Source organism: Phyllosticta capitalensis, assembly GCF_038381095.1.
Source record: "Phyllosticta capitalensis strain CBS 128856 chromosome Unknown BKA78scaffold_9, whole genome shotgun sequence".
Taxonomy (NCBI): domain Eukaryota; kingdom Fungi; phylum Ascomycota; class Dothideomycetes; order Botryosphaeriales; family Phyllostictaceae; genus Phyllosticta; species Phyllosticta capitalensis.
In genome coordinates, this window is record NW_027117447.1 from 141,581 (window position 1) to 168,402 (window position 26,822).

At 52.9% G+C, this 26,822-nt stretch overlaps 9 protein-coding genes across 9 annotated transcripts; 7 read left to right on the plus strand and 2 right to left on the minus strand.

Moving 5' to 3' along the window:
- The first annotated feature begins 4,616 nt into the window (after positions 1–4,616).
- Positions 4,617–5,074, plus strand: BKA78DRAFT_321243 (uncharacterized protein). The gene is made up of 2 exons (XM_066889007.1): positions 4,617–4,949; positions 5,015–5,074. The coding sequence occupies exon 1, from the start codon at positions 4,621–4,623 to the stop codon at positions 4,909–4,911; it is 291 nt and encodes a 96-aa protein (XP_066740906.1). The 5' UTR covers positions 4,617–4,620; the 3' UTR covers positions 4,912–4,949; positions 5,015–5,074.
- BKA78DRAFT_182058 (uncharacterized protein) lies at positions 4,832–5,618 on the minus strand. The gene is made up of 3 exons (XM_066883431.1): positions 5,453–5,618; positions 5,015–5,376; positions 4,832–4,949 (listed from the first exon to the last, which is right to left on the minus strand). The coding sequence occupies exons 1-2, from the start codon at positions 5,524–5,526 to the stop codon at positions 5,106–5,108; spliced, it is 345 nt and encodes a 114-aa protein (XP_066740907.1). The 5' UTR covers positions 5,527–5,618; the 3' UTR covers positions 4,832–4,949; positions 5,015–5,105.
- Positions 5,619–6,100: 482 nt separating this feature from the next.
- Positions 6,101–6,758, plus strand: BKA78DRAFT_182171 (uncharacterized protein). The gene is made up of 3 exons (XM_066883434.1): positions 6,101–6,398; positions 6,451–6,610; positions 6,664–6,758. The coding sequence occupies exons 1-3, from the start codon at positions 6,227–6,229 to the stop codon at positions 6,674–6,676; spliced, it is 345 nt and encodes a 114-aa protein (XP_066740908.1). The 5' UTR covers positions 6,101–6,226; the 3' UTR covers positions 6,677–6,758.
- Positions 6,759–7,084: 326 nt separating this feature from the next.
- BKA78DRAFT_182127 (P-loop containing nucleoside triphosphate hydrolase protein) lies at positions 7,085–9,116 on the plus strand. The gene is made up of 6 exons (XM_066883432.1): positions 7,085–7,606; positions 7,665–7,805; positions 7,856–8,114; positions 8,166–8,208; positions 8,278–8,738; positions 8,800–9,116. Exons 1-6 carry the CDS (start codon positions 7,172–7,174, stop codon positions 9,027–9,029), a joined length of 1,569 nt encoding a protein of 522 aa, XP_066740909.1. The 5' UTR covers positions 7,085–7,171; the 3' UTR covers positions 9,030–9,116.
- A 474-nt stretch (positions 9,117–9,590) lies between these two features.
- BKA78DRAFT_182140 (nucleoside phosphorylase domain-containing protein) lies at positions 9,591–11,822 on the minus strand. The gene is made up of 4 exons (XM_066883433.1): positions 10,692–11,822; positions 9,995–10,641; positions 9,807–9,924; positions 9,591–9,753 (listed from the first exon to the last, which is right to left on the minus strand). Exons 1-3 carry the CDS (start codon positions 11,707–11,709, stop codon positions 9,877–9,879), a joined length of 1,713 nt encoding a protein of 570 aa, XP_066740910.1. The 5' UTR covers positions 11,710–11,822; the 3' UTR covers positions 9,591–9,753; positions 9,807–9,876.
- Positions 11,823–12,440: 618 nt separating this feature from the next.
- BKA78DRAFT_321260 (uncharacterized protein) lies at positions 12,441–14,388 on the plus strand. Its single transcript, XM_066889008.1, has 6 exons — positions 12,441–12,696; positions 12,760–12,838; positions 12,882–13,030; positions 13,077–13,384; positions 13,434–13,724; positions 13,773–14,388. Exons 1-6 carry the CDS (start codon positions 12,675–12,677, stop codon positions 14,124–14,126), a joined length of 1,203 nt encoding a protein of 400 aa, XP_066740911.1. The 5' UTR covers positions 12,441–12,674; the 3' UTR covers positions 14,127–14,388.
- Positions 14,389–14,699: 311 nt separating this feature from the next.
- Positions 14,700–16,187, plus strand: BKA78DRAFT_255585 (serine protein kinase; the record flags this gene model as incomplete). The annotated part of the gene is made up of 4 exons (XM_066885009.1): positions 14,700–14,986; positions 15,100–15,359; positions 15,415–15,761; positions 15,843–16,187. The coding sequence occupies 4 exons, from the start codon at positions 14,700–14,702 to the stop codon at positions 16,185–16,187; spliced, it is 1,239 nt and encodes a 412-aa protein (XP_066740912.1).
- Positions 16,188–16,433: 246 nt separating this feature from the next.
- Positions 16,434–21,956, plus strand: BKA78DRAFT_182245 (uncharacterized protein). Its single transcript, XM_066883435.1, has one exon. The coding sequence runs from the start codon at positions 16,680–16,682 to the stop codon at positions 21,933–21,935; it is 5,256 nt and encodes a 1,751-aa protein (XP_066740913.1). The 5' UTR covers positions 16,434–16,679; the 3' UTR covers positions 21,936–21,956.
- A 2,876-nt stretch (positions 21,957–24,832) lies between these two features.
- Positions 24,833–26,374, plus strand: BKA78DRAFT_332832 (pectin lyase fold/virulence factor; the record flags this gene model as incomplete). The annotated part of the gene is made up of 3 exons (XM_066890020.1): positions 24,833–25,507; positions 25,554–25,965; positions 26,022–26,374. 3 exons carry the CDS (start codon positions 24,833–24,835, stop codon positions 26,372–26,374), a joined length of 1,440 nt encoding a protein of 479 aa, XP_066740914.1.
- Between the last annotated feature and the right edge of the window lie 448 nt (positions 26,375–26,822).

Genomic DNA, 26,822 nt, shown 5'->3' on the forward strand with positions numbered 1-26,822 from the left:
TTATCACGGAGCGGCTTGCACATGAATGGCTCCAAGGTAAACACAGCGTCCCGATCGGACTCTCCTGTTACCAGATTATAATCGTCGTCAAAGTAGGGCTCCTCTTTGAGGAAGTCATGGTGTGTACTTGAATTCGGGGCCTTGGCGGCGGCTCCAAGTCTGCCTGGGTCAACTGTAACCCAATCTGATGCATTATCGGAGTTGAGATACACCACAATCGGAGGTTGAGGGCGATCACTCCTCAAGCAGCCGAGAATGACTTTAGCGGATGCGTTCGCCGTTGACGGGAAAAACTTGACGGATCTCGATCGAGCTGAGCGAGGCATTGGGATGTCTTCTGCAAGCTTGCGGACCTGAATATTGTCGCTCTTGCATTCGAAGGCATTTTGAGACAATTCTGCTCTGGGATTTCCGAGAGAGAAGCGGAAGACACGAAGAAAGTCTTGCACAGTGGAAACGTAGACGTCCGAGTTCGCCCAGGTCACACTGTACGGCAAGTGTGGAAGAAGCCTAGGCCACGCCCCCAGATCGATGCCTTGGGAACAAGAGAGTATAGCGGGCCTTACTGAACATGCGTCTTTCAACGACAACGAAATCGTAAAAACCAGCACATGCAGCCTGATGGGCCCCATCAGTGCCGAGTCATCTCTTGCCGTGAAGCGCACCAGGCGAAGAAACTTTCCACAGGATGAGAACCGTAAGTTGATGCAGACGGGGATGCAAGTGTTGCCACTAGTCTCCGCAATTTCGGACGGTTGGAAAGGAACATCGTATCGAAAGTATGTGTTTTCTTTCAGATTCCCGAACAGCAGCTGACGTCCATCCAGGGGATATATCAGCAGAGGAAGAGACGGGTGGAGGATTGGCTGAGAGTCGTGCAGCATGCTTTCATGTCGATGAGTGTAGCGGAACGAGATTATCTTCGAGGAGGCCCTTTCCAGTTCCGGATCGACCCTGCTCTCGGCAACTATCTTGACCAGCGGAAGTGCAGTTTCTGACGACAAACCGTCTTCCCAAACAACTTGTCGCTTGCGGTGTATCAATGTGGCCTTGGAGAGAAGATGCGTTTTGTCTTTACACCAAGCCCCCTTGTCGAAACAAGAACTGCAAATGTCAAAGCAATTTCCAGCGCGGCAAGGGATACACTGGTAGAAAGTGCACGTCTTAGCATCGGCCGCGTTGGGCGAAGAACCAATGTCAGTGCTGCACAAGTCACAGTAATGACTTCCGAAGAGACGGTGCAGTGCTCCATTGGAAAGGGGATCCCGCTTCGGCTTGGATTCCGTCTCGCTGTCAGATTCTGTGTCAGAGCTTTCATCATCGGCATCGGAGCTTTCAGAGCTTTCGGAGCTTTCGGCAGAAGATGGGTCGGGCTCCAGCTTTTGTGTCGTCTTTGTATTCAGACTGAACCTAGATGTCTTGCGCTTAGATGGGTACTTGGCGTCTGAGTTCATGCTGCTTCGATCGTCTTCACTCTCAGAGCTGTCTTCCTCTCCTGCCGATGACCAGGGGTCCACTCGAGAGCTTCTGTCAGAGTCGTACGAGGTCGAGTCAGCATGGATCTCTTCGGCTGATGAGATTTGGCCCTCCCTATCAGGTACGCTGTCCGAACCAGAGCTTGAGCTTTCGTTGTCTGTTTCGGGCTGCGTCTCAGATTCTGAGTCGTCCCCACTGGCAGATTGAGAGTCACATTGGAGTATTTCCTCCTTTTCAGACGTGCTGTCGCTGCCAGAGTCGTCCGCAATTCTTGGCTCTGGTAAAGGCGGCGCCGGAGGTCCCGTTAGAGGTCCCGTACTGATTTGTGCCGCAACTTGACTCTTCCTCCCGACCTCCAAGGCGATCTGCTTTCGACGGGATCGAACGATCCACTGGCCGTTGACTGTGACATTTTCCCAGTAGGCAGCGTCCTCCTCATCAGCAGGCTGAGATACCGACCACGTGCCTCCTTTTCCTCGAAAGAACAGCTGACTACCAACACGAGCCCCTGAGCCGTAGTTGATTTCGTCGATTGCAGCTACTCGTGCTGAGGGATCCATGACGGGGATGATGGGATATTTACGAGCGCTAGAAGCGCTCTTCGAGTCATTGAGGTTCTCCGGATAATCTTTGACCATTATGTACTGTTGAAAGCCGGATGAGTCGTAAGAGTCCCACTGCACGTCTTTCGGGTCGAATGTAAAGATCTCTTCGCTGCCATATCGAAAGGGAGGTCGGACACCATCGATCAACCAGGACTTGCGGACAAGTTGTAATTTTTCTGATGTCAGCTCGTTGCTTTGTTTTCTGCGCTCATTGCGTTGTCAGTGCTGTCCCATCCCGCGGGGGGGGGGGGGGGGGGGGGGGGGGTGATCTCAGACTATACCTTTGATGTGGCTGGTACCAAACTGACACGCGACTGCCATCGTCACTTGTTTTTTCGCAGAAGACACCGGACGGCTCCCTGTGATCATCGATCGCATCAGAGGATCCCGTTCCCAGTAAGAAGCTCCTGTTGCGTTCGATTGCTGAGCCTTGCTTCAAGAGAAAGCTGTCTTTACCCAGCGCACCCCAAAAGCAATGCGCAATATCTTGGCACGCACTGGATCCAGAAATTTCAAGCCGGAGAAAACTGCTCCAGTCGCCGATGAAAGACTTGTAATCGTCGACGAGTCCCTGGAAGTCTGGGTGTGCTGCAATAGTTGCAGGTACATTTGCCAGGGGTAATTGAGATGCCTTTTCGTCATCATCCTCGAGATTTTTGACAAAGTGTCGATCAAGGAAGCGGCTTTGGATGCGAATGACCGTCATGAACTGAGAAGAGCAAAGAAACTTCTTCGCAATGTCCAATGGAGCCCAGTCTGACTCGTCAAAGTGCATGTGCCAGTATTTTGCAGCGTACAAGAAGAATCCATGATCCTGCACAATGTCTCCTTTGCCGGAGTCGTGCTGATTCCGAATGCGGCTGTGATCTCCCTTTGTCATTTTCTCGTACTTGTTTTGCGATAGATATTTCAGGCAGGCCTGTGAAATGGTATTTGGTCCGATGTACCGTCCTTTTTCTGCATTGTTGAATGCTGCTGAGCGGCTGGATAGGAACTCAAAGACAGACACATGTGATATCCTTAGCCAGCCATCCTGGACTCCGTCTGTGGACGGGCAGAATTGAAGAAATGGCGCGCATTGGCGCTCCATCTCATACCCGTCCACAGGTAAAATGGCATGCGACGTGATATCAGTACAGAAGAACTCTGGTGATGCTGCCGGCGAAAACGCTTTTTGAAGGACTGCAAGCGCTTCAGATACTTCGTTCACCCTCAGAGGCCGCTTCGCAAACGCCACAAGAGAAACCACTTGTCTGGAATATCGGAGTCAGTCGTTTATACCTTGCAGGCATTTGGAGGAGCTAAAGACTATTTGACTTACGCAAGCGGCAAACTACTCCGGCTGTCGGTAATCTGTATCTCGGAAAGACGTTGTTCGTAGATCTCTCGTGTATTCTTCGAAGCCAAAAGTTTGGACTCGCTGCCCTCCGACGATCCTTCCAAAGATTTTGTCAACACGGAGGCCAGAAGAAAATTGCTTCCGATCGTTTTGGGTGGGAATTTTGCCGGATCAAGCTGATGTGCTGCCTTTTCGGCTCGATCGAGCTTTTGGGAGAATGCGTAATTCCAAAAATGTGCAACATCGACTGCGATCAACTTCTCATCAGCGGGCACGTTCACAGCCCCTGCATCTCTCATCCAATGGCTGACATCGTCAGTCTTTCTTGAACTGCACCACAGGCGCACCGGGGGTCCTTCTGTGTCTTTGGCTAAAGCAGCGAGAAAACTGATAGTAGAATGAAGATGCTGCTTTAGCCTTGCACATTTATCGCTGGATTCGTTGCTGAGTTGAGTATCGTTGGCAACGGCAACCTGGTCGAGCCCATCAACGAAGACGAAAACAACCGAGCACTGTGAAACGAGGACCCTCACAAGATCCTGGACTTTGGATAGTCTTTTTTCGTTGTCAAGCTCAGCTGATAGGCCCATCAACGTTTCTGCGTCAACTCCTCCCTGCTGCTCGATGACATGATCCAGGAGCTGCAACGCCAGCTGCGTCATGAGTTGGTACTCTGAACGAGGTTTGTCAAAAGACAACATGAGATATGGAGTCGCTGGTCTTTGGACACTTTCTCGAAGACGTTTGCGGGTAATTGAGCACAGGACAGACTTTCCAGAGCCTTCGGGGCCAACGAGCCAGAGAATGGGACTTGATGTTGGACTCGTGCTGATGTGTGGGAAGAACCGTCAGCATGAGATGCACGAGGAGGCTTCAGGGACGCTTACTGTGTCATCGACGAACTCTCTGGATTGGCCCACTCTCGAAACTTTGGATCCTCAAGAAGCCAATGGCCCGTGCCGGAGTGATGTTTGTTGAGATTCTTCTGGTGATCGCCAGAGTTTATGCTGTCCGGCCGGCGACCCAGCCAGTCTCGAATTCGCTGTGTCTCCTTTGCACCTTTGACGACAAATGATTTTCCGGATAGTATGCTCTTGACTAGCTTCACGTAGTCATCGCTCCCTTTTGAAAGACTCAACGAGGTAAGATCGCCCATTTTCTCAAGGGCGAGTACCCTCTCATGAGGCAAATTGGTAATAAATGTTTGTTTTGTATCAATCTAAGTTCGGGTTAGCTATCGCGACAACTTTTGCAAATTTACTCACGTCCAGGGCACTTTTGGACTTCGAGTGTGCCGAAGTGACGTTGAAGAGATGGCCAATTTCTTCAAAAGCTCTGTTGGTGCTTTCAATGGCTGTTGACCACAGCTTCCAACTGCCTTTGCTCGCTGCACTTGGAGCTCCTCGCGAGACGATTTTCCATGCGTCCCAGCTCAAGGATTTTTGTGGAGTGTCCAGGAAAACAACATGCCTTGTTTTCCCCAAAATGTAACCGAACTGGTCTTGATTCGAATAAGAGTGACAAAGGGTCTATGAAATCATGAGCACATAGAGTCAAAGGATGCCATATTGGCAGAATTCGTGATAGGACTTACGGTTTTGACAACGATGCCCCCGGTGCCGTGTCCAACAAACGTCAATGGTACCTTGACCTTCGCAAAAATGGGTCAGATCACCCCGTTTCAATCAAATACGGAGCCACCCGCTTGAGAGGCAAACCTTTTCCTGTCGTCTTGCTGTCATCAAAGCAAGACCCAAGTCTACTCCTTGCTGGAGGAAATGGCCGCCGCCAAAACAGCCGTCCGATTGAATGTTCAGAGCTCTCTGGTTGTATCCGAAAGCCAAGATGCGTGCAGTCCCTATGTCAAGAGCTAAATGCTCTGCAAGCCAGCATATCCCTTTCTCATCCTCCCAATCAGTTACTGCGCCATGGTGAAGGCCATGCACGAAAACAATGCTAGACAGAAAGGTCAACTTCAGGCTCACATGGACCCTTCAATCGCATGGCCGTTAAATTGAAGTGAACCACGTACTCATGCTCATGCCTGGGTGGTCGGGACCCATCTGGAGGCCAAATGACCTTGAGGCCCTCAAAGTCGCGGGACATTTCTGGTCTTCGTCGATCGCGTGGGGTCGTCAAATGTCTTGATGCGAGGCTTGGGGAGAATTGCAACCTGACTTAGTTATTGCAATGTCTCCGAGAATGACGACGATCGGGATCAGTTTGGAAGGCGGTATGACTGAACTGTTGCAGCGACGGGAACTCTGCACACGGCCGACGAGATGGTCGCTCAGTCTAGGCCGACGAGGCTGATGCATAATAGGCAGCCATGTTCCACCAGCAGGCAGCTAGCAGGCAGCTGCCAGGCAAGACAGTCGTGCGGACGAGCTTTGTGGTCAATGGATGGTTGAGAGAGGTGCAGGTGGAAGATGAAGCTTTGGTTGGTGGTGCCATCGCAGCCGCAGCCGGAGCGGAAGGCGTACTGGAGCCCGCAGCGTCGACGAGGAAGTCAGGACTGTGATTCGTGCCTACTCGGAAGACTGCATATCCTGCTAGAGCTGATCCCTGCAAAGTGTGCACGCTGACCTGACCACGTAGCAACTGCTTGACAAGCTGGAAAGATCCGTGGGGGCCAAGTACCGCAGGCGTTTGCACCGCAGATGAGTGCCTAACGACGGGAGGCACAGACCAGTCAACCAAACCAACCGACCGATAGTTCAATTGCTTCACATAACTTGAGCGCACCGTCCTTCACTCTGCTCATATCGCAGAGCCTACCTACAGTCTCTGCCCGAACTTTGCAAGAATGGCTGGCATCACTGACCCAGATGAGCTCTCCATACTTTCACACCAGAGGTCAACTGGTGCACCCCATGGAGCATTCGATGCTTCGCAATTCAAAACCCAGGTTGGCCAGGAGGTGCGACCAGATGTGATCGAGAAGCTCCAGAAAGAATTTGGCAAAGACATGGCAGGCGGTAAGAGCCTTCGTCTCGCACATCTCCACCTCAGCTGATTGCTCATGTGCAGCAATCGACAAGTTTCTCGACGTGGATCAAAAGATGCAGGATTCAGCTGCATCTGGAGAAGACACAAAGGGAGAGAAATCTCAAGATGAAGGATCGGGAGGCGATGGTACCAACCAGCCCGACCCTCTCGGGCGCAAGGCGTTTGTGATTCGAGATCGATAGTACGTTTGATTTGATTCCTCTTGATTTGAGCAAGCGCTAACGGTATCTTCAGCTGGGATAGGTAAGTCGTTACTGCATCTTGGGCCGCTGAGTTCGACAAAGCAAGACTCACTGGGACCTGCGCAGATACAAGCGACAGTACGTAACTCAGAAGCCAGCAAAAGCAAAGAAGGAGTCGAAGAAGCACAGAAAATGCGTCATCTTTGTTCGTCGCGACTACTCGGAAGATATGACGAGCTTCACGACAGTCTTGATCATCTCGGGCGCAGTACTTCGAAACGCTTTGCGACAGATTTTCCGAGGAGCGGAGGGCTTTAGTTTGACAGAGAGCGAGAAGACCGAGGTAAGTCTCTATTTACAAATGCTGAGGGGCTCATCCTCGTAACCCAGGTTAAAGTTGCTGACGTTCAATTCTTTCATCAAAGCTCGACCCCAAGTTTCTGTTCTGGGCTCGCCCCGAGCTCGAAATCCTCGCCGATCATTACAGAAGCGTCGAAGACCACACGGGAATCTTCGAAATTGACTCGTCCTTGAAGTTCATTGCAAGCCATTATGAAGAGATGATCCCCATTCTGCCTTCGCTCATTCCCCACTCCATCACTTTCGAGTATCTTTGGACCCTTCTACCTCCAGATTGCCTAGTTGTTGGCAAGGATGCGCTCGATTCCGATAGCATGTGGAGTGTGCGAAGCCACAACGTCGAACAAACGCAAGAAGGGGTTATGCTCATCATGAAAGCGGAGAACATTGTTTGGGATGGGACCAAAGTCGGAAACGTCAAACAGACGCTGCAAATTCCGCTGTTCACGGGGCTAAAGCTGATTCGGGACCTTCCGTACGTCCCTTTGAAGTTCCATCCCCAACGCGAGGCCGTCATGCAACGCGTCAGAGGGCGGAGCGCCAAAGCACTCAAGTTTTGGAAGCCGCAGTTCCAGCATCGGGAACACGACGGAGCAGCGCTTGCTGAGGTCTACGACAAGGTGGAGCATTATCCAGTGAGTTTCTGTCGAAGAGAATCTGTCGCGTTGCCAGTTGCTAACTTTCCATCCGTAGTTCAGCGGGCGAGTCATGGTTGACCCTAAGATGATGCGAAAGATGCAGCCTGCAAACTGCATCATGCCCCGATCAAGACAGATCAAGGGTCTTCGCAAGTATTCCAGAGTATGGTTGTCAGATTTGACAACGAACGACGAGGTAACTCAAATGCGACTCCCCCCTGAACTTCAACATCTAATGTCTCTCAGAGGCGTGGAGTTCTGGAGGCATTGCTTCAAGACGCTAGCAAAAGCAACGATGAGGCCATCAAACGCCCCCGGTCGCCATCCTTTCCACCAATACCGCCACCATGCTTCCCTTTCGACTACGACAGTGACTCTAGCTTTTCTTCACCCTCTGCATCCCCAGAGAAGTCGCTGGCAACCAAGGAGGTGGAATTAACTGAGGAGCAAATGCTGCTCGTTTCCGGGATCTTGTTTGGGTACAGTCTCCGAGAAGGCAAATGGGGTAAGTCGCGATCCCTACCGCGAGGAGTGACTTTAGCTGATTGGCGTCCAGGTGCGTTCTCGGTCGACAACGTGTCAGATATCGAATGGAATGAGTATATCACCCAAGCTTTCCGATTCCTCTCGTGACTAAAATCAGGCACTAACTTTTGGGTCTGTTACAGCGCCATTTTCGATTCGCTTGTCATGGAAAAGTCGCTCAAGGAGGTCATCTACAAGCTTGTCGTTGCTCACAGCAAAGGAGCTTCGACTTTCGACGATTTCGTCAAGGGCAAAGGCAAAGGCCTTATTGGACTGCTTTTCGGACCCCCTGGTTCTGGAAAGACGCTCACAGCCGAGGCCATTGCTGAAACGGCAAAGATGCCCCTCTACTCCGTCTCGAGTGGTGCTCTCGGCCACGAGGCCACACAGATCCACGAGCGGCTGTCCGACATTCTCAAGCTCGCCAGCCACTGGAAAGCTGTGCTACTTCTTGACGAAGCAGACGTCTTCTTGGCCCAGCGGACGATCACAGACATTGAACGGAACGCAATTGTTTCGGTCTTCCTTCGAGAGTTGGAATACTACCAGGGTTTCCTACTCCTTACGACGAACCAGGCAGATGTGATTGACGAAGCTTTCCAAAGTTGGTGTGACCTGGTCCGATTCCCTTTGGTCCTGTTCGCTGACGTATTGCGTGTTACCAGGTCGAATCCATCTTTCGCTTCAATACCCGAGTCTCGATGCCGCTGCTCGTTTGAAGATATGGGATACGTTTCTCAGGAGTGCCCAGAAGTCCAAAGGCATTGAAGTCGACATCAACGAAGAGGGTCTCAAGACTCTCGCAGAAATGCCATTGAACGGACGACAGGTACGTGACATCTTATGCCCTCCCAGGCATTGTCTTCCGCGTGTGCGGTTGCGGACCGGAGGCTGATGATTTGGAAACGTCCTGCAGATCAAGAATACTGTCAGCATTGTGACCAAGATTGCGAGTAGCAGCGAGTCTCACATCATTACCGCGGAATACTTGAAAAACACGGTCGATCTGTTGCAGAGCTCCCCCTTCCACCGTAAGACCCTCAAGCCGGTAGATTAGAGAATTATCCTATGGTCACTGCCGGCAAAGAATCAGTTTTTCTTGTTTCTTGTTTCTCAGACGCACGCAAAAACTGGTTTGAAAAAGCTTCTCAAAATCCGATAGTTATCCAAAGACCTACTCAACATACCGCTCTCATACAAACTGACTGTCGGACGGAGGTCTAAAATAAATGATCACCATCTACCTAGCTAAGCTAATCTATTTGCTCCCAAGAAGCTCAAAATTAGCCACCGTCCTTTAAAATGTCCGTGTAATAGGTGCCTACAGATGGCTTCACCCATACTCCAGAACGCACACTGTTATTTGCAGCGCCTTCAACATTCTTTTTGTTCGCAGTTCTTTTTGCACTTTTCTCCAAACTATTGTTGTGCCAGTCTCCGCTCGTACACCTCAATTTCCCGAGCAACACCAACGCTATAAAAGCGCTTATAAAAATGTGTTGTTTCGCTTTCCAGACTGACGCCTTTTTCCCCGTCCAGAACTACCATCCTCTTCGGTCGTAATCTCAATCGTAGCACGAAGGCCAATTTTCACCACCCGCATTGCTGAAAGCCGCCACCTATTGGAAAGTTACTACATGCTAGGGTTCGTAACTGAATCTCTTGAACTTACACTCCCTTCATGCCTTTAACGAAGCTTTTCAGCGATTGCCGTAAGAATCTGGGGTAAGTTTTGACTTTCGTCAGCTTGCACTGATCGATGTCTTGGAGTCGAAAAAGTATTTTGATATCTTCAAGTATGTCAGCATCGGATATGAAGACCGACATCCCACTGAAATCGCTGGATCGTATAGTATGTACCAGGCTGTTGCTGGAGATTAGCAGTTGGAGATTCGGAAGCTCCATCTTGTGGATGCCCGCAAGATCGTTGATAAGCAAGGCCAAGTTTTCGGCGGGCTCAACGTGATCCAACCCATCAACAACTATCCGAACATCTTCAAAGTTTTGAATTAAAGATCTCAAAACACCGAGAAGCATGGCTCTGGAGGGCCGGTACGATCCGTGATGACAGTCTGTAAAAAGACGAGCAACGGCATCGCATCGCCCCGGCTCTTTTGTGTACAGCTGATAAACGAGTGATCTCAACATGTCGTTGAGCTTGCATTTATCTGCTGATTTGGAGTTGAAAAAGAAATAGATCACAGCCCGTGATTTATGCTGATTATCCCATTCCTGCTCCAAATGTTGGGTCAGCGCGGAGCTCAAGATGGTCTTGCCGGAACCAGACAAGCCATGGAGCCATAAGAAAGCATTTGGGGTTTGCTTCCACAAGAAAAGCTCTTCACTGTGAAGAAACCATGCTCCTGTTCCGGGATGGCGTTTGTCCAGGGCTTCGTTACGTTCCACAGAGGGATCGGGTGGTGAGAGCCAAGACTTGATCTGCTGCTCTGTAAGATGAACCTTAGTCCAATCAGTATTCTCTTTGACTGTGTTCAATACATCTTGTACTAATTCCAAGTCAATGAATGCTCGAGAAGCATGCTGGTTGTTTACTAACTATTCATGATTTCAGAGGCCTTCGCTGCCCTGACAACATCTTGTGCACGTACATATCCCAGAAGCTCTTTGGCGTAAGCTGCAGCGGTTGCAGCAGCGTATGGTTGCCATATGTCATTCTTGTGAGAGTCCGAATAGTCACTGATGCCCCTTATAACCAGACAAGGAAAATCGTCCATTAGACCAGCCGCTTCCATCTCGATGCAGATGCAACCAGGCTCTCGTATCTTGATCTGGTCCCTGATTTGAGGGTCTTTGCAGAGAGTATTGCCAGAAGCGATGACTCCGTAGTGGAACTTGGGATTTGTTGAATTCCGAGGCTCTCGAGTGACCTCTCCGATGGACTCGCACTCAGAGCAGGTTGAGCCACCAAGATGTCGATAGTTTGCTTCAAACAGTCGGTCGTTCATTGTCCCTTGGTGAACGTATCCTGGACCTTCGTCCGGCTCAAGCATCCGTGGTGACAAAAGCTTCAAGTGGTCGGACACTTTGGATGGCCCCCGTATGTGTTGAGCTTTCATTAGCTCCAGAGCACTCAAAAGGACTGCGGGAGGCTTGTTGAGAGAGCCTCTGCTCTCGGTCTGACCGTCCGAGAGGGCCTTGACGAGGTCATGCTGGAACACGCCTCCACTTTCCCCCGTAGGCTGGCTGATTGCAACATCGCCGAGTCTGATGGTATCTCCCCGATGGTCCAGTCGAGGGATAGCGCCGCCTATGCCCACAAGGAGTCCAAATCTGATGCTGGGAAAAGTGGTGATCATCGCAGCAGCGACATGGGCGGCATCGACAGCCCCAACGCTGCCAGCTCGCAAGCAAGCGATGACAACAAAGTGATTTCCGATCCGGCCGAAGCTGTAGGAGTTGCGGTCTGTTGACGATTGCGAAAAACCTGGTGGTTCTCCATCGTACTCTTCATCGAGCATTTCAAGAGCGGCGGCGAGTTCGAGATAGAGAGCGCATATCCAGCCGACTGTGAAGTCCTCTGTGGCTGGGGGGCGTGGGGGGTTTGATGGATCCATTCTTTGTGTCTCTGAGACGTATCAGGTAATTGATTGAACAGATGGGTCAGTAAAGATTCCGGGGAGAAGAACTGCAGCGGGATCCAGGAAAGATGAGCCACTGGCCCTCCCCTTATCTTAGTTTTTGACCCAAGGGCAAGGCTGCAAGGCTGAGAAGAGAGGGCGGTTCTTTGTGACACCGAATTGGTCGCGAGAGGCTTTTGCATTGACTGCAGACACATTACACTGCAGCATAAGCAGTACTTGGGCCAAATCGTCTAGTTGCAGACTTGGAAGCCATAGAGCCAGGGTTTCCTTGAAGTGCGAAGAGCATAGCTCCGTCTTTGTGCGGAGCGAGGTGGTAGGCTCCTAGAAGTCAGAGTCGACCTAGTGCAATACAACACATAGCAAACGATTATCCACTTTTCAGCCTTAGTCCTGTACTGCATTGAACGCGTGGCTTCGGAAAAGAAAAAAAGCAAGCTGTCTCTGAGAGTCTGGGCCGGAAGGTGTCACGAACATCACATGCTGAGGCAGAGCTAGAGCAGTATATTGTCCGCAAATTCAAGCTCAAGCGCAAAACCCTCGTAGGTCAGCATTTTAGACTCCCTAGGATTGCCGTTCTCATACTCACTGTACGACCAAGGCTGAAAGCCAGAGCATCAACGCAGTGAGCGAAACCCTTGTGGCTTAGATGGACTTTTGCGTGAGGGGCTGTATGCCATTTTCCGTGAAGCAATGAGTTGGTGTCCCATGGCACAGTAAATCAGCTTCAAGGCAGTATCGTTACCTAAGGTCGTGGCAACGTCTTTTCACGTAGGCTTTTGGGTCGCTGTGTGCTGCTGTCAAACGAGAACACAGCCCCCAAACCAGCCTCGCTTCTCGCAGCCTTGTGACTCGGCCGAGCGCATGAAATAATTGCGCCCAGCCTGACGAGAAAAGCTACAAAAACGCCAACCTCCAAAGGTCAGGTGCCGTGAAATCCAATGGATCCTTCCGACCCTGGAGGTATGTTGCCAAACTAAGATTGATCACGGTAACTTGTTGCACGTTCTCGCTGACAGCCGATAGCTGACAAAATGAGCTCCGATGCGAGAATTCTGAGCCTCGAGCCTCGAAATTCGCGTGGCGGACCAGACTTCCGGCTATGGTCAGTATTTCACGTCGCAGAAAGCCATTCTGACCCCGCAAAGGTTCGCTAGCTTCCAAGAGCCCGGAGAAGGCATCTGCAAATTGGACCTTCCCGAAGTCGAAAAAGAATTCCTGGAGCTGTCCCAGAAAGACTCCAATGGGTTCTCCGGATCCCGGACAGTCTTTCATGTACTCAATCATGTCGAACACGGTAGGTTCGCCCATCAGAGCAAAGGCAGATTCACTGAACGTCAAAGACACCTGGTGGTGCTTCAAGATCAAAGTAGCAGAGCATGACCCCAACGGCGGCAAGTCTCGTATCAGCAGTCGCTGGCTACAACCAAGCTTTTACATCGCCTGGAGCACGATTGACGATATAACCCTCATCCTCGGCATCGATGTCCCAAGTGCGGTCCAGGAAATAGTCAAGAATGCTTTCAATAATGGCTCCATTGGCCAGGACGATCCTTACGGCTGGCACGAGTTCCTCATCAGGACCATCTCCGAACTGTACGACTTTTCCTTCTGGAAGATGCGAGACTTGGTACGAGAGCAAGTCGAGAAGGTACGTAGACAAAAGCCGTCTGCTATCCAGGCTGACTGGCGCTTTTCAGAACCGATCTACCGATGCGACCAAATTTGAAATGCTCCATGAAGTCGCCAGGCACGTCATCCTGTCAAACGAAACGCTAGACGTGGCGATGCGTACAATCAGCGCTGTCCAGAGAATCCACCAGGGGTTTTCTAGGTTGATGTTCGACACTTGTTCCAGGTCCAAGAATCCGAAGTTCCGGCAGAGACAATCGGATATCGAACTTGGCCTCTCGGGGCTTGAAGACCTTTTGTATGCAAAGCTCGCACGCTGCGGAGCGCTTCGCGATCGAATCGGCAATGAGATCAATCTGGTAAGTGCTGGACCGCGCATCGGAATAGCGCTTTTCTGATAAATGTAGGCGTTTAGTCTCTGCAGCCAGAGCGAGGTGTTCATGACCAAGACAATAGCCGTCATCACCTTGGTCTTTCTTCCTGGGTCCTTGGTCGCGGCCATTTTCGGCATGAATCTCCTCGACTTTTCCTCAGCAGACGGACTCATAGTTTCCGACAAGTTCTGGATCTTCGTAGTTCTGACCATTGGCTTGACGGTAGTGACGTTCGGGACATGGCTGGCTTTGCTGCGCACGACGAAAAAGTTGACGCCGCTGAGCGAAGAAATCCGCAGTACCAAGGACCGTCACCTTGAGCGGCAGAGCACACTACTCCAGCGTCTGAACAGGTCGAAGTCGGGAATACTGGCCAGCCGGGTTTGATCGTCCCGGAAGCTGAAGTGTTTGGAGGATTTCGTAGTTTGTTGAACAAAGGGCTCTGTCCAAACCCGAGTCAAAGAAAGGCGCACTCAAGGCGCTTCGAGTTCAAGGAGCGACCAGCTTTCTGGGGCCATCGGGCTCGATCCATGTAGTGGAAGGATTTCTTAAGTGTTAGGGCGTCGGCAAAGGGTATTGATTGCTAAGCGGCAGAGAGGTGGTGCAAAGGATTTGAAGCTTTGCACCACGATGAAGCTACCTACCTACCCATCTTCCGAGTGTTCCGTGACGTCATTCCTGCCTTATCGATAGCCTTGCCCTGCCTCGCCTGCCGTGCCGCCTTGCGCGTCCTCACATCAGCCTCACGATCACCACTTGGCTGCGGCTTTAACATGATGCTCAAGTTTGTATTGCACACATGGTTTGGCTGAAGCAAGGGGTGATGATGTGACTAATAAGCGCGCCTCGCAAGGACATGTCGCGGCTGTTGGGGCATTCGTTGCCGCGCTGCGTTTCATAAATACAGCCCTCTCGAACCGTCCTTCGACACAAAGGACGTTCTTCGAATCAACCCAGAGCATGAACGCTCAAAAAGTCGTTGGCTTGGTCAGTAAAAGACTACTGAAACATCAGACTTCCATTCGGCGGACTTCTCGCTGCTTTTCATTCGGCGCGACTCGTTCAAAGCCCATAACTGACTTCCCTTACGCCGAAGTGCTTACGGACTCAGAGTCGGCCAATCGGTATGGAGCTGGAGGCTTTTCCCCGATTCATTTGGGAGATGAATTCAAAGGCGGCAGATACAAAATCCTCCACAAGCTATGCTGGGGTAGCGACTCAACTGTTTGGGCTGCGCGGGACCAGAGGTTTTTTTTTTTCGGAACTCGACCACATACTGAAAAGGAAGTCGCTTACTAGGCTACAGAGAAGGCAAATACGTAGCCATAAAGGTGTTGGGCTCTGACCGACATGAACCCAGCCGGCAATTGGACATTATGCGGGCGATAGCAGCACAACTCCCGAAGCATCCAGGGTCTCGGAATCTTGTTCATATGCTGGATCAGTTCTGCGTGAGAGGTCATGACTTCGTTGTATTAGAGCTCTTAGGCCAGAATGTGCAAGATTACGTCACGTGGTGTGTTGTAGATGAAAGACTCCCGGGCAAGAAAGCAAAGAGAATTGCGAAGGAGACTCTACTTGGCCTGGACTACTTGCATACCCAAGAAATCACCCACGGCGGTAAGATCCCTCTTTCTTCTCTGGTTTCCCTTTTCCTTTTACTTACTTATATTAGATCTCCACACTCGCAACCTTGCATTTACAATTCCATGTTTAGATCACCTAAGCGAGGAAGATTTCTGTAAAGAGCTTGGTGATATACGCCGTGCAGAGTTTAAAAGAAGAGATGGTGGCCCACTGGAGCCTGGACTTCCTAAATACTTAGTCGGCTCCGCCTTTTTCCCTAAGTATCTCTACCCATTATCACCGTCAACAAACATCAAAATCGTCGATTTTGGGCAAGCATTCTTGAGCAAAAGTCCTCCAGCTACAGTTTGCACGCCAATCGTCTTACGACCACCTGAGGTTGTATTTGGAGACCCTATTGACTACCGAGTTGATCTGTGGAGTATGGGTTGCCTTGTAAGTCTTTGACCTAAAGTCCACCAAGGCTGCAACCTCCACAGCAAACATTGTCTAGATGATTGCTAACCTTCTCTTTAGCTCTTCGAGCTTATAACTGGGCAACCACCCTTTGATAATGTATTTTTCACACGGACTAGCCATGTCCGGGATATGGTTGGGACACTCGCTGATGAGCAGCTTCCGCATCGTTGGCAGGATAAATGGCTTGCCTTGGATCGCGCCAAGCCACCTGAAGAACCATCCGGATATACGCTGCAGACTTGGCTCGAGGAAGTCTATTTTGACGAGGAGAAAGAGCAGGATCTTTCGCGGCGCGACATCAGGAAAGTGGGCGAGCTTGTACAGAGGATGCTGCGATTTGAGCCGACTGCTCGGGCAACAGCGGCGGAGATTTTGATGGATCCCTGGTTTGAGGATGTTTAAACAATGTGGTATTTCTGTAGCGACAGGATATCTTAAGGAGCATTCAAGCGTATCCGGTCTTAATGTATGCGTGATGCGGTCGTGCCATACTGTAATGGGCGACGGAAGACATTGCCAATCGCAAGACCTCCTGTTGCTAAGTGAGAATACATGGAGACGGGGAGTCCTCAAGCTCCTTTTACGTTGGACATAGAGATAAATTTTTCTCATAATGGATGGTTACAGGGAGCATTCAAGCGTTCGCGTCTGAGTGTGATTGAGGTTTTGGTTGACGTCGCCGGGTAGGCTTTCCCGCTCGGCTCGGCCCTTCCGCCAGTCGCCTCGCCTGGTAGCGCGTGACGCCAGAGCAATCCACGACGCGACTTCCACGAACCACCTCACAATTACTTGTGGTTACCGGCGCATCCCTCGACGAGCACCGGAAGAGACATGAATACCTCACCAATTCCATACCGATAGCTTCGCCACAGTCTCACCAAGCCGCAAGCCGCCATGGCATTCAACACTACCGCCGCCTCGAATACCCCAGATCTTAAGCGCCTGCCAATCTCGGCCCTGCACCCTGGCCTTCCATCGCTCGCCACGCAGTCAATCGTCGCAATCGTCACGCTCGTCTGGCCGTACAGTTCCAGCACCCGCGCCTGCGCCTTGCTCCTTGCCGAGCCCGACTTCCGCCTCCGCCGCCGCCGTGGCCAAGTTCGCGTACAATTTTTTGCCGATGCTGCAGAAGCCGTTGCCACTTCGGGCGTGGGAATCGGAGATGTGGTTGTGCTGAGGCTCGGGCCGGCTGTGCAATGGCTCCAGAGCAGCGGCGAGGAAGAGGTGGTGAGGACGCCGGGTAAAAGCGTCGAGTGGGAGCTCGGATACCGGCGCGCATTGCGTCTGAGAGCCTGGCGCGATGGCGAGGCACTCGCCAGTCTGGATGTGCGGGGAGAACAGACTCCGGATCGGCAGATCGAAGAGGCTGAAGAGGAGGTCTACAACACACCCAGCAAGATTGTCGGACGCTTCAGTGGCGAGGGCCTGAAGATGGGCTCATGGTCTTCCCCGGCATTTTTGAAGCGATCAAGGCTCTCACTTGAATCGAGGCGGGATAGCAGCGATATCTTTGCCGACGAAGATGGATATGTGGAGGGTAAGGGAAGGAAGAAGAGGAAGTCCTGGATGAATGTGGGCAAATGGACCTATGCCAACAGGACGCCGTCCCCTGAAAAGGGCGAGGCCGAGTCCGTGGAAGATATGAGCCCTACCTCCCAAATGGACGGAATCGCAAGCCAGGCGGCTGATGGTCTCAACACCCCTGAATCGTCAAAGACGCCGATAGAAGTGGACGAGAATAACGAGCTTGTCCCTGAGCGCCCTCCCTCCCACGGGGATGAGGGCAGTACCACTGTGGATCTTCCTCGGGAAACATTGCCAGGATGGTTTTTACAGCCCAAGCCTGCTGCTGCTGGATCCCCACCGAAATCATTCCACGGACACGAACCAGCGGCAGAGCATGCGGAAGCTGTCTCGCCTAGCCCAGCCCTACCAGAAGAGACTGAGCTTTCAAGAGAAGAAGCAGTCGACCAGCAATTCCTGTCCGAGACCCACAAGCCTGATTTTGTCGAAGGCGACACCGAGGAGAACACCGAGGTCGATGAATTCCCCAGTGAACCAGAGGACAGACTCGAAGGGCAGCTCTCTCTGAAGCAGCTCAGGGCCATCGAGGAAGACGAATCTGCTACCGAAGAAGACGAGCCTCCCCTCCTAGTACCTGGGGCGGTGCCACAGACCCAGCTGGGTGTTGAATCGAGTGATGAGGAAGAGGATTCAGACAATGGAATGCTACAAGTCACAGAGCTCGACCGAAGCCTTACTCCAACTGAGGTCGACTCGGAGGAGGAAGAAGAGCCTGAGAGTGAGCTCGAAGAGGGCGTCGAAACGCAGGCTGCTCAGGGACCGGTAGAAACTGCTCGGATGGTGCCGAAGGAGGGCCCTGCAGAAAGTCCTCAACGGGGCGAACAAATATCCTCCTTTGAACCGACTTCGCAAGCGGGCGCCACTCAAACCATGCCTCCGCCTCTTCTCCGGCCTATGGGTTTTGACGAGCCTTCGACTTCGACCGCGACGAGAACGCCGCCACGAACTCCAAGATCATTGGCAGTTGGCGCTGAGCGTGCGCCTCCCACGCCACAGCTGCCTCCGGTGTCTTCGAAAAATCTGCCTCTGCCATCTCCGTTCCCTGGAACGAGTGCGCAGGAGCCAACGTCGTACATGGATGCGCGTCCTCTGCCTGAAGTTCAGAAAACAGAAGAACACCAAAGGCTCCCCCTTGTCGAAGAAGAGCAGGACCCCAAGGAACTCCAACTGCAAAGTTCGGTCATTTCAGATCTCCCACCTATCGACAGCCAAGACCTTGTCGACGGTGGTCTAGGTCCCAGGGAATTTCCAGAGTCAGCTGAGCCATTCCCATTCGGCCTCGACGGATCTGCTCTCTCCAGGTTCGGCAAGCCTCAGGCCCTTGACACTCCCGATGAGGCACCTACCGCGTTGGCCACCGAGACCGGAAAACAAGATGCTTTGCAATCAGCTACTGCTGCTCCTGCTGCGACTACTTTTGAATTTTCCGCTCATTCGAGTCCCACGGACAGAGAGACTCGGCTGGACGTTGTCATGCAAGACGAGCCCGAGCAATCACTTCATCAGCCTCAGCACATGCTTGAGCCTGTTGAAAAGATTGATTTGTCAAAAGATGAGATACCAAAAGGATTGCAACCTCCTAACGAGAAGCCTGTCAACCTGAACAATGATCTAGCCTCAGACTCTGCGCCAAAAATGCAGGATAAAGCATTGCCGGCGAATGAAGATCAAGTGTTCCAGGGTACCGCAGATCAATATGAGCCCCCGTCACTCTCGTTTGATGACTATGTTCCAATGGTCGATGATTGGGAAATGCCCCCGAATTTGGGTTCTGATCCAGTGGATGAACCGGCACCGCTGTATGACCAAGAATCATTCGGACCACCACCAGAAGACTATCGCGAGATGTCGCCAATTCCTCATCAAGTGGCCACGTCGCCGCGGCCGAATGACAACCACGTTGTCGAGAAGCCTCTAGTCGAGTCGCCGCCAAAGTCCTCCAAGCCCGAGGTCACTATCATTGATCTTGACAGTGACACCGAGGAAGACGAGTCCGATGCCGAGACAGCTGTACCGGCCAAGGAGACTACTCCAGTCCCGGTGTTGGGTAGCAAGACACAACCTCAAAGCAGCTTAGAGACCCCAGCAAAGCCTGGAAAGCTCGAAGCAACACCGCAAGGGCCAACACCGCAGAAGCCAAGTTCCCAGTCGCTCAGTCCTGCCAAACGCCCGCAGCGCGGTAGAACTCCATTTTCAGATATTGACGCTCTGTCCCAGGTTGGAAGCACTCCGCGACGCTCTCGCGCCGTTCCTCCTGCTTCCCAGGCGTCCTCGATCGCAGACCGTGTCTCAAATCGCAGGCGGCGGAAAGAAATCAAGGACTCGGAATGTGAATGGGATTCGACGGCAACTGTGTCAACTCAAAGGCCATCGTTGCCACCTTCTGAAGCGGATCCGAAGACTTTGGAAGACAACGAGCGCTACTCGACACCAACCACAACGCAAGTCCTGGAGGAGCTGTCACAGCAGCCTCTCCAGGTCCCCGCTCAGAGGTCATCACCTCCGGCTGTCGAGGAAGCCCGCCGTCAAAACTGGGAGCATGAACGCTACTCCAGTCCCTTTACTAGCCAGCTTCTGGAAGATTTGTCACAAAGACCGATTGAAGAGCTATCACAAAGACCATCTCGTGCACAGAACGAGCTGTCCCCTCAAAAGCCGCCCGTCACTACGATTGAAAGCCTCGAATTGCCAGAAGTTGAGCAGTCTTTGAGAGCGCAGTCCCAGGCTTCCGAAAAGACACCTCAACAGAGGAAAACTCAAAGGTCCCTCCCGCCAGCGGAGCAGTCTTCAAGGGCACAGTCCGAGCTGTCTCAATTCGCTGGTACTAGCAGTCCAGCCCGGGAAAACTTTCGCGACATGGTGCGCAACTTTGTTCGATCGTCTTCCCCACTGCCCGAACATGTGCATCCCAGTCCAAAGAAGCAACCGGCCCATTCTTCGATGCTGATTGACGATCCGAGCACGATGCGGGCTTTGCAGACCTCTCAAGCGCCGTACTCTACCCAGTTTGAAAATAGGATGACCTCGTCTCCTCCCCGTGAAGATGACATTCCGGCTTTTGATACTGCGCAAATGCAAGACGATGAGACGCGAAAGAAAACTTCGTCGCCCGTGAGGTCGCCCAGCACTGCGTCGACTGTACGGCCCGTGGTGGAGCGCTCCTCTCCTGTGGCTCAAGAGGCGACAGCAATGGCTGCTCCTAGTGTGGAAACTCGTCAAGATGTCGATGTCCCAATGGAGGACGGTCTGGTAGTTTCTACCAAAGACTCCGATACTCTTGCAGAGGCTGCTGCCAGCATCCACTCCGCTCAAAGGCCTGCGCAAGAAAGCCTTCTCACGCCCGACCCAAGCCAACAAACTACTTACGTCCCCTCTTCATTCCCAGGAACTCACATGGAACAGACCTTGCCGCCAACTCCTCGACTGACACAAATCAGCCATGTGGCTGAGGAAATTGATCTAACCCAAGTCAAGGCAAAGACGCAAGATCTCAAGATCACAGAGCCTGCAAGCCCACATGAAGAGCATGCCGACACAACAATGGGTGATACCACCTTGGTCGAGCCCCTCCATCGTGACCATTCCCCCTCGCCAACCTTTTCAGTTCGCCCTATCGAGGAAGCCAAATCACCTTCGCCTACCTTCTCCGAGCGTGTCCGTCTCTACGAGTCCTCGCAAGCAGATTTGTCCCAGCGCTCAACCTTCGCCCAAAGTCAAGGCACCCGTACCTCCCTCGGCTATTTCACGCCGCTGTCCTCTGTTTTCCACCACCTCAACTCGCAAGCCCAAATCGACGTCCTCGCCGTTTGCACGCGCGCTACCAAGGCTCCTGAGCGCGCGAAGTCTGGACCAAAGGACTACTTTACCTCCTTCCGCATCGCAGACGAGAGCGTCGACTTGGTCGCCAACGGAGACGACGGCTCAAAACCAATGACCATCTTCGTTCAGGTCTTCCGCCCTTGGAAGGCCGTCCTTCCCGAGTGCGATGTGGGTGACGCGGTGCTCCTGCGCAACTTCAAGCCCATAAGCCGCAAGGGCAAGGTGGGCTTGCAGAGTAGCGATGAAAGCGCGTGGTGTGTTTTCCGATATGGCAAGGGCTCGAGCCAGACGCAGAAGAATGGTGACGCAAACGGAGAGGTGGTGGAGCTGCCGTACGACGAGGTCAAAGAGAAGGAGGGAGAAAAGGGCGAAGGCAAAGAAAAAGACAAGAGCAGCAACAAGCGCCGCTCTAACATCATGGACTCGCTGCGGCCCATCTGGGCCGACACGATGAGCGGGCTGTGGGGCGACCTGACGGGCTTGGTTGAGGGCATGGATGACGACGCTTCAAACAACGACACCACAGACACGCAAGCCAATGGCACGAATGCGCAGAACAAAGGCAAAGCAAAGGACCAGGTCGCAGCCGACCTCGATCACGGCAAATACAATCCCGAGAGCGGCGCCGCGAGGGAGGAGTGCCACGGGCCGCCGGTCGAGTACGGAGATCAGGAGAGGAGGGAGGCGAGGAGGTTGCGGGAGTGGTGGGTTGGTGGGTCGGGTGGTGGTGGAGCTGCTGCTGTGTAGGAGATTGTGGAGGAGAGAGTGTGTCAGGATGGGGAGTCTGTTCATACGTTGTTGATACGATGCGGCGTTGCGTGGTGTTGTATAGCATTGATGGTGGAAAAGTCTATGCATTGTTTGATGGATGACTGAACTATAAGCCAAGGCTTGTGATATGATGGGGCTGAGGGCGTGACGGCCTGACCGGCTCCTTCCCTTCCATGTGCCGCTTGATCAGTCATCTGCCTGGGTCCCTGCGCTACTGAAGGTATATAAACCCGCCACTCCGAAGCTCCTTCTGCTCGACACTGCAGTCCTCTTGGCCTCTTATGAAGAGAGCCGATCGAAATCATATAGACAGACTATACTGTCTTGGTGTCCGCTTTTAAACACCACTTCACTTTCTCGGTTGCCTGGGCTGCCGAGGACCTCAAGCTTTTGCAGACTTCTCGTCCCCTATCTGCCAGAGCCTGCAGTAGAGCGCGACTTAATATCGACGCTCACCATCATGCTTTCCCAGAACCACGCACCGTCTTCAAATAACGCGGACTTGTTAGAAAAAGGTATTAGGAGAGAGCTGCAGCCGGGAAGCAAGACAAAGTATGGCGATCCACTGCAAGTCAGGTTCGCGCGCAGGGCCTCGAAGAGACAGTCCATCCGGTGCTCATTTGTCGAGGCACTGAACAGGTGCGGCGAGTTAAAGAGAGAAAAGGAATGAAGGAGGTGGAGGAGGGCTTTTATACCTGCCCATTCAGCCCGGCTCAGCTTGTCCGTGACTCACGGGAGCCTTCGTGGTCACGCGCTTCTGCGAACATCGTCAGGGGCTAGGAGTATAAAAGGCAGCAGGTATGTTAAGGTATCGAGTGTGCAAGCAGCAAAGTGCCAAAGTCTTCTTGGCTTCGAGACAGCGATGGAGACTTCACTTGCTGAATCACTTTCATTTGCAAAGACATACTTTTGCGGTTGTTGGAGCAATGCCGGATTACTGGTCACCTAGCCTCAGGCACTCCGCTCCCTGGTTCAAAGGGGGTGCGGCTGGTGTTGATGGTGGAATTCTTTGTTGCAAGACTCAGAGGTTGTACACTGTTGTCATTTGATGAAAATATAATGCCAAATAAATGACGGATTGGGGAATGTTTGAAGCACCTTTGGAGCTGACCAGGGGGACAAGACAAGTGAATCGCAGTCTGTAGACTCTTCGCTTTCAGTCAGGCAATCATCGTGCAGAAGAGCTGGAGCAGAAGTGCAGATTCTATGGGGAGAAAGCACGAAGAGGGAGAAAAGGACTGACTTTTATACTCGTCCAGGCTGCGAAATTCGATAGTCACCTGAGTCCCGATTCATAGCGCAACTGAGCTGGCTAGCGCGGTGTGCGCGTGTATAAAAGGTTGACGATGCCTATTCTCATCGCCAGCAAACAATGGAAAGACATCACTATTCAGTTTGACATGGAAGTCCCGCTGTAGACCCAAGGAGTGAACGAGCGCACAAACAAAGCCACAAACACAAGTCACAAAGCTGTATAATGCAAGTCTTAGAGTTTGGACTTGCGTAGTCATGAGGAGTTATCGTGTAGCCCAGGCTGTTGAGAGGGAGTCTTATATAGGTACGGTGACTGACACCATCACGTGATAATGCACGTGCGCTCGAATGCTCCCTGTGATCGCGCGAAAGGACTTGGGATTTTTGCATATCTGTAGGCAGCGCGCGCTCGAATGCTCCTTGTGATGATGCGAAAGGACTTGGAACTCTTCCATGTCCAAAAGCGGCGTACGCTTGAATGCTCCCTGTAGTCGCGCAACAGGACTTTGAATTTCACCATACCCACGAGTGCAGCGCCCTCGAATGCTCCCTGTGATGATGCGCAAAGACCTTTACCAACATCTCATCATGATACTTACCAGCTCCTTGAATGCTCCCTGTAGTGCTGCATAGGCGCGCAGACATCTATAAGCGAAGTTAAAGAATAGGAGACCCACACGAATGCTCCCCGCAACACAGCATGCAGATCATGGTGCGAGATCCGATTCATGTTCCATAAACAGAGCGCAGCGCATTCAAAGGCGGAAGAAATAGCGGGGAGACATCAGGAGAATCTTCCAAATGCGTCCGGACGGAGCTTTCGAGGGCAACCAGGAGGAAGCGCAAGCATTCTTCTGGTAAGCGCGCAAAAGGAGAGCGTCAGATGTCGTTGTTTCAACAGGCCTCGAGAGCAAGCGAGCTTTTGTGCAGCAGGCCTGACGCGTATGGTGTGACAAAAGAGGTGGATTTGCGGTGCAAAATCGGGATCGTCAAGGAGCGCTGTGAAGAGGCAAATGTCATGAGTCTTGAAGACGGTTCGGCGAGGATTTTGCTCAAGGTTTTTCCCGTGGAGCTTGGCTTTGCTTGATGGACCTTTGCTCAAGGTTGCAGGGCCGGTGCGGTTGTCGTCGTCGTCGAGGATGTTGTTCAGGCATGCCGCCGGAGGATTGGACGGGATCATGGCCCCTGAAATAACCGAACGTCGGCTCTTTTGCCGTCAACAACACGTCGGCCGCTCTCCCTCTTCCTCATCTATACAACCATGATGGCCGCCGTGCCGCTACGCTCGAACCGTGGTTGGATCGCCCGCAAAGGCTGCCAGATGCCGAGCCTGTAAGAAATGCACGTTGCGCGGCGGGCCTCCCTGCTCATCTGCTGCCCGTAGCCACTGACTGCATGAGACGCAGCACCACCACCTCTCCACAGGCGGCTCTGTTCGCACTGTTCCGAAGAGCAGACGTCCCGCTCTTTTGCACGCCCCGCCTCCGTCTGAAAATGGTTCCCTAGTTGTAATATATGATGCGGCCTTGCGCCGCTGCCGCCTTTTCTCTTTCCTTGTCCTTGGCCCAACTCTCCTTTGCAGTCTCTGTCGTCATTCCTTTTCTCGAGCAGTGCTCAAGATGCGTTCCTTCACCACCACGCTCGTTGCGGCCCTGGCTCTTGTCCCCTCGCTGGCCGTGGGACAATTGTCGGGCTCCGTTGGTCCCAAGACCAGCGTCTCGTCCAAGAAATCGACCAAGACGTGCGATGTCACTGATTACGGCGCCAAAGCCGACAAGAGCACCGACCTCGGCGCTCCCTTGGCCTCTGCCCACGCGGCGTGCAAGACTGGTGGTGTCGTCGTGATTCCCGAGGGCGACTATGCCATGTCGACCTGGGTCGAGCTGAGCGGCGGTTCGGCGTGGGCGCTGCAGCTCGACGGCACCATCTACCGGACGGGCAAGGATGGCGGCAACATGATCTTCATCGAACACACGTCCGACGTCGAGGTCTTCTCCAGCACCGGCGCGGGAGCCATCCAGGGCAACGGCTACGAGTTCCACAAGTCGGGCTCCCTCAGCGGACCGCGCCTGCTGCGCTTCTACGAGACGACCGACTTTTCCGTCCACGACATTGTCCTGGTTGACTCTCCTGCTTTCCACATTTCGCTCGACACGTGCGAGAATGGCGAGCTGTACAACATGGCGGTCCGTGGTGGTAACTCTGGCGGTCTCGACGGTTTTGACATTTGGAGCACCAACATTTGGGTCCACGATGTCATGGTGACCAACAAGGATGAGTGTGTGACCATCAAGGTAATTTCAACCCAATCACGTCCAGGACCATTCTAATTCCCAGCAGTCCCCGTCCACGAACATCCTCGTCGAAAACGTCTATTGCAACTGGAGCGGCGGCTGCGCGTTCGGCTCGCTGGCCGAAGACACGGACATTTCCAACGTGCTGTACCGCAACGTGTACACGTACAACTCGAACCAGATGATGATGATCAAGAGCAATGGCGGCAGCGGCACGGTCAAGAACGTCGTGTTTGAAAACTTCATCGGCCGCTCCAACGCCTACTCGCTCGACATTGACCAGTACTGGTCGTCCATGGACGCGGCCGACGGCGACGGCGTCCAGCTCAGCAACATCACCTTTACCAACTGGAAGGGCACTGCCGCCAACGGCGAGGAGCGCGGCCCCATCAAGGTCATCTGCGCCGACGGTGCCCCCTGCACCGACATCACCATTGAGGACTTTGCCATGTGGACGGGTGCGTGCCCTTTCCCCCTCCCCTTCTCCTTCACCAGCCCACTAACACCCGCACAGAAGAAGGCGACGTGCTGGAGAACAAGTGCCAATCGGCGTACGGCAGCGGCGGATGCCTGAAGAAGAGCGGCTCGTCCTCCTACAGCGCCGTGACGTCGGTCATCTCGTCGGCCCCCGAGGGCTACGAAGCCTCGACCATGGCCGAGGACCTGAGCACCGACTTTGGCACCACGGCCTCGATCCCCATCCCCACGCTCCCCGCCTCCTTCTACCCCGGCGTCACCCCCATCAGCCCCTTTGCCTCGGGCACCGCCTCCGCCGCCAACAAGGTCTCGACCCCCGTTGCGACGCCCGCCGTTGGCAGCACCCCTGGCGCCTCTGGCAGCACCCCCACCCCTACGCCGGTGAGTTGAGCATTTTGCTTTTTTGATGTGGTGCTTTGGAGCGCGAGGAGCAAAACGAAACAAAACACTTGAAACGCGTGTGCGTGTGGCATATAGAAAGTCCAACAGCATCACCACCACCACCATGCGCACCCCTGCCCACAGGGATGGGTTTCGTTTCGTTTCGTCTCATCTCGTCTCGCGCGTCCCGACCCGCCCCGCCGCCAGCATTTCCCTGACCGCGACCAATCTTTCCTTCTGCTCTCCCTTTCCCTCTTCTTTTCTCCTCTCCCTCCATCGGCCCAATCGATCACACACGGACAAAGTAAACCTCACTAACGCACCACTCGCACCCAGGCCAACGGCTTCAGCTACTACGGCGGCAACCCGTGGGGCAGCTACGGCAAGCGCTGGGTCGCTTAAGCGCTTGCGCGTTGCTCAACCACTCAAGTACATACCTAGGAGTGAGCTCGAGGAG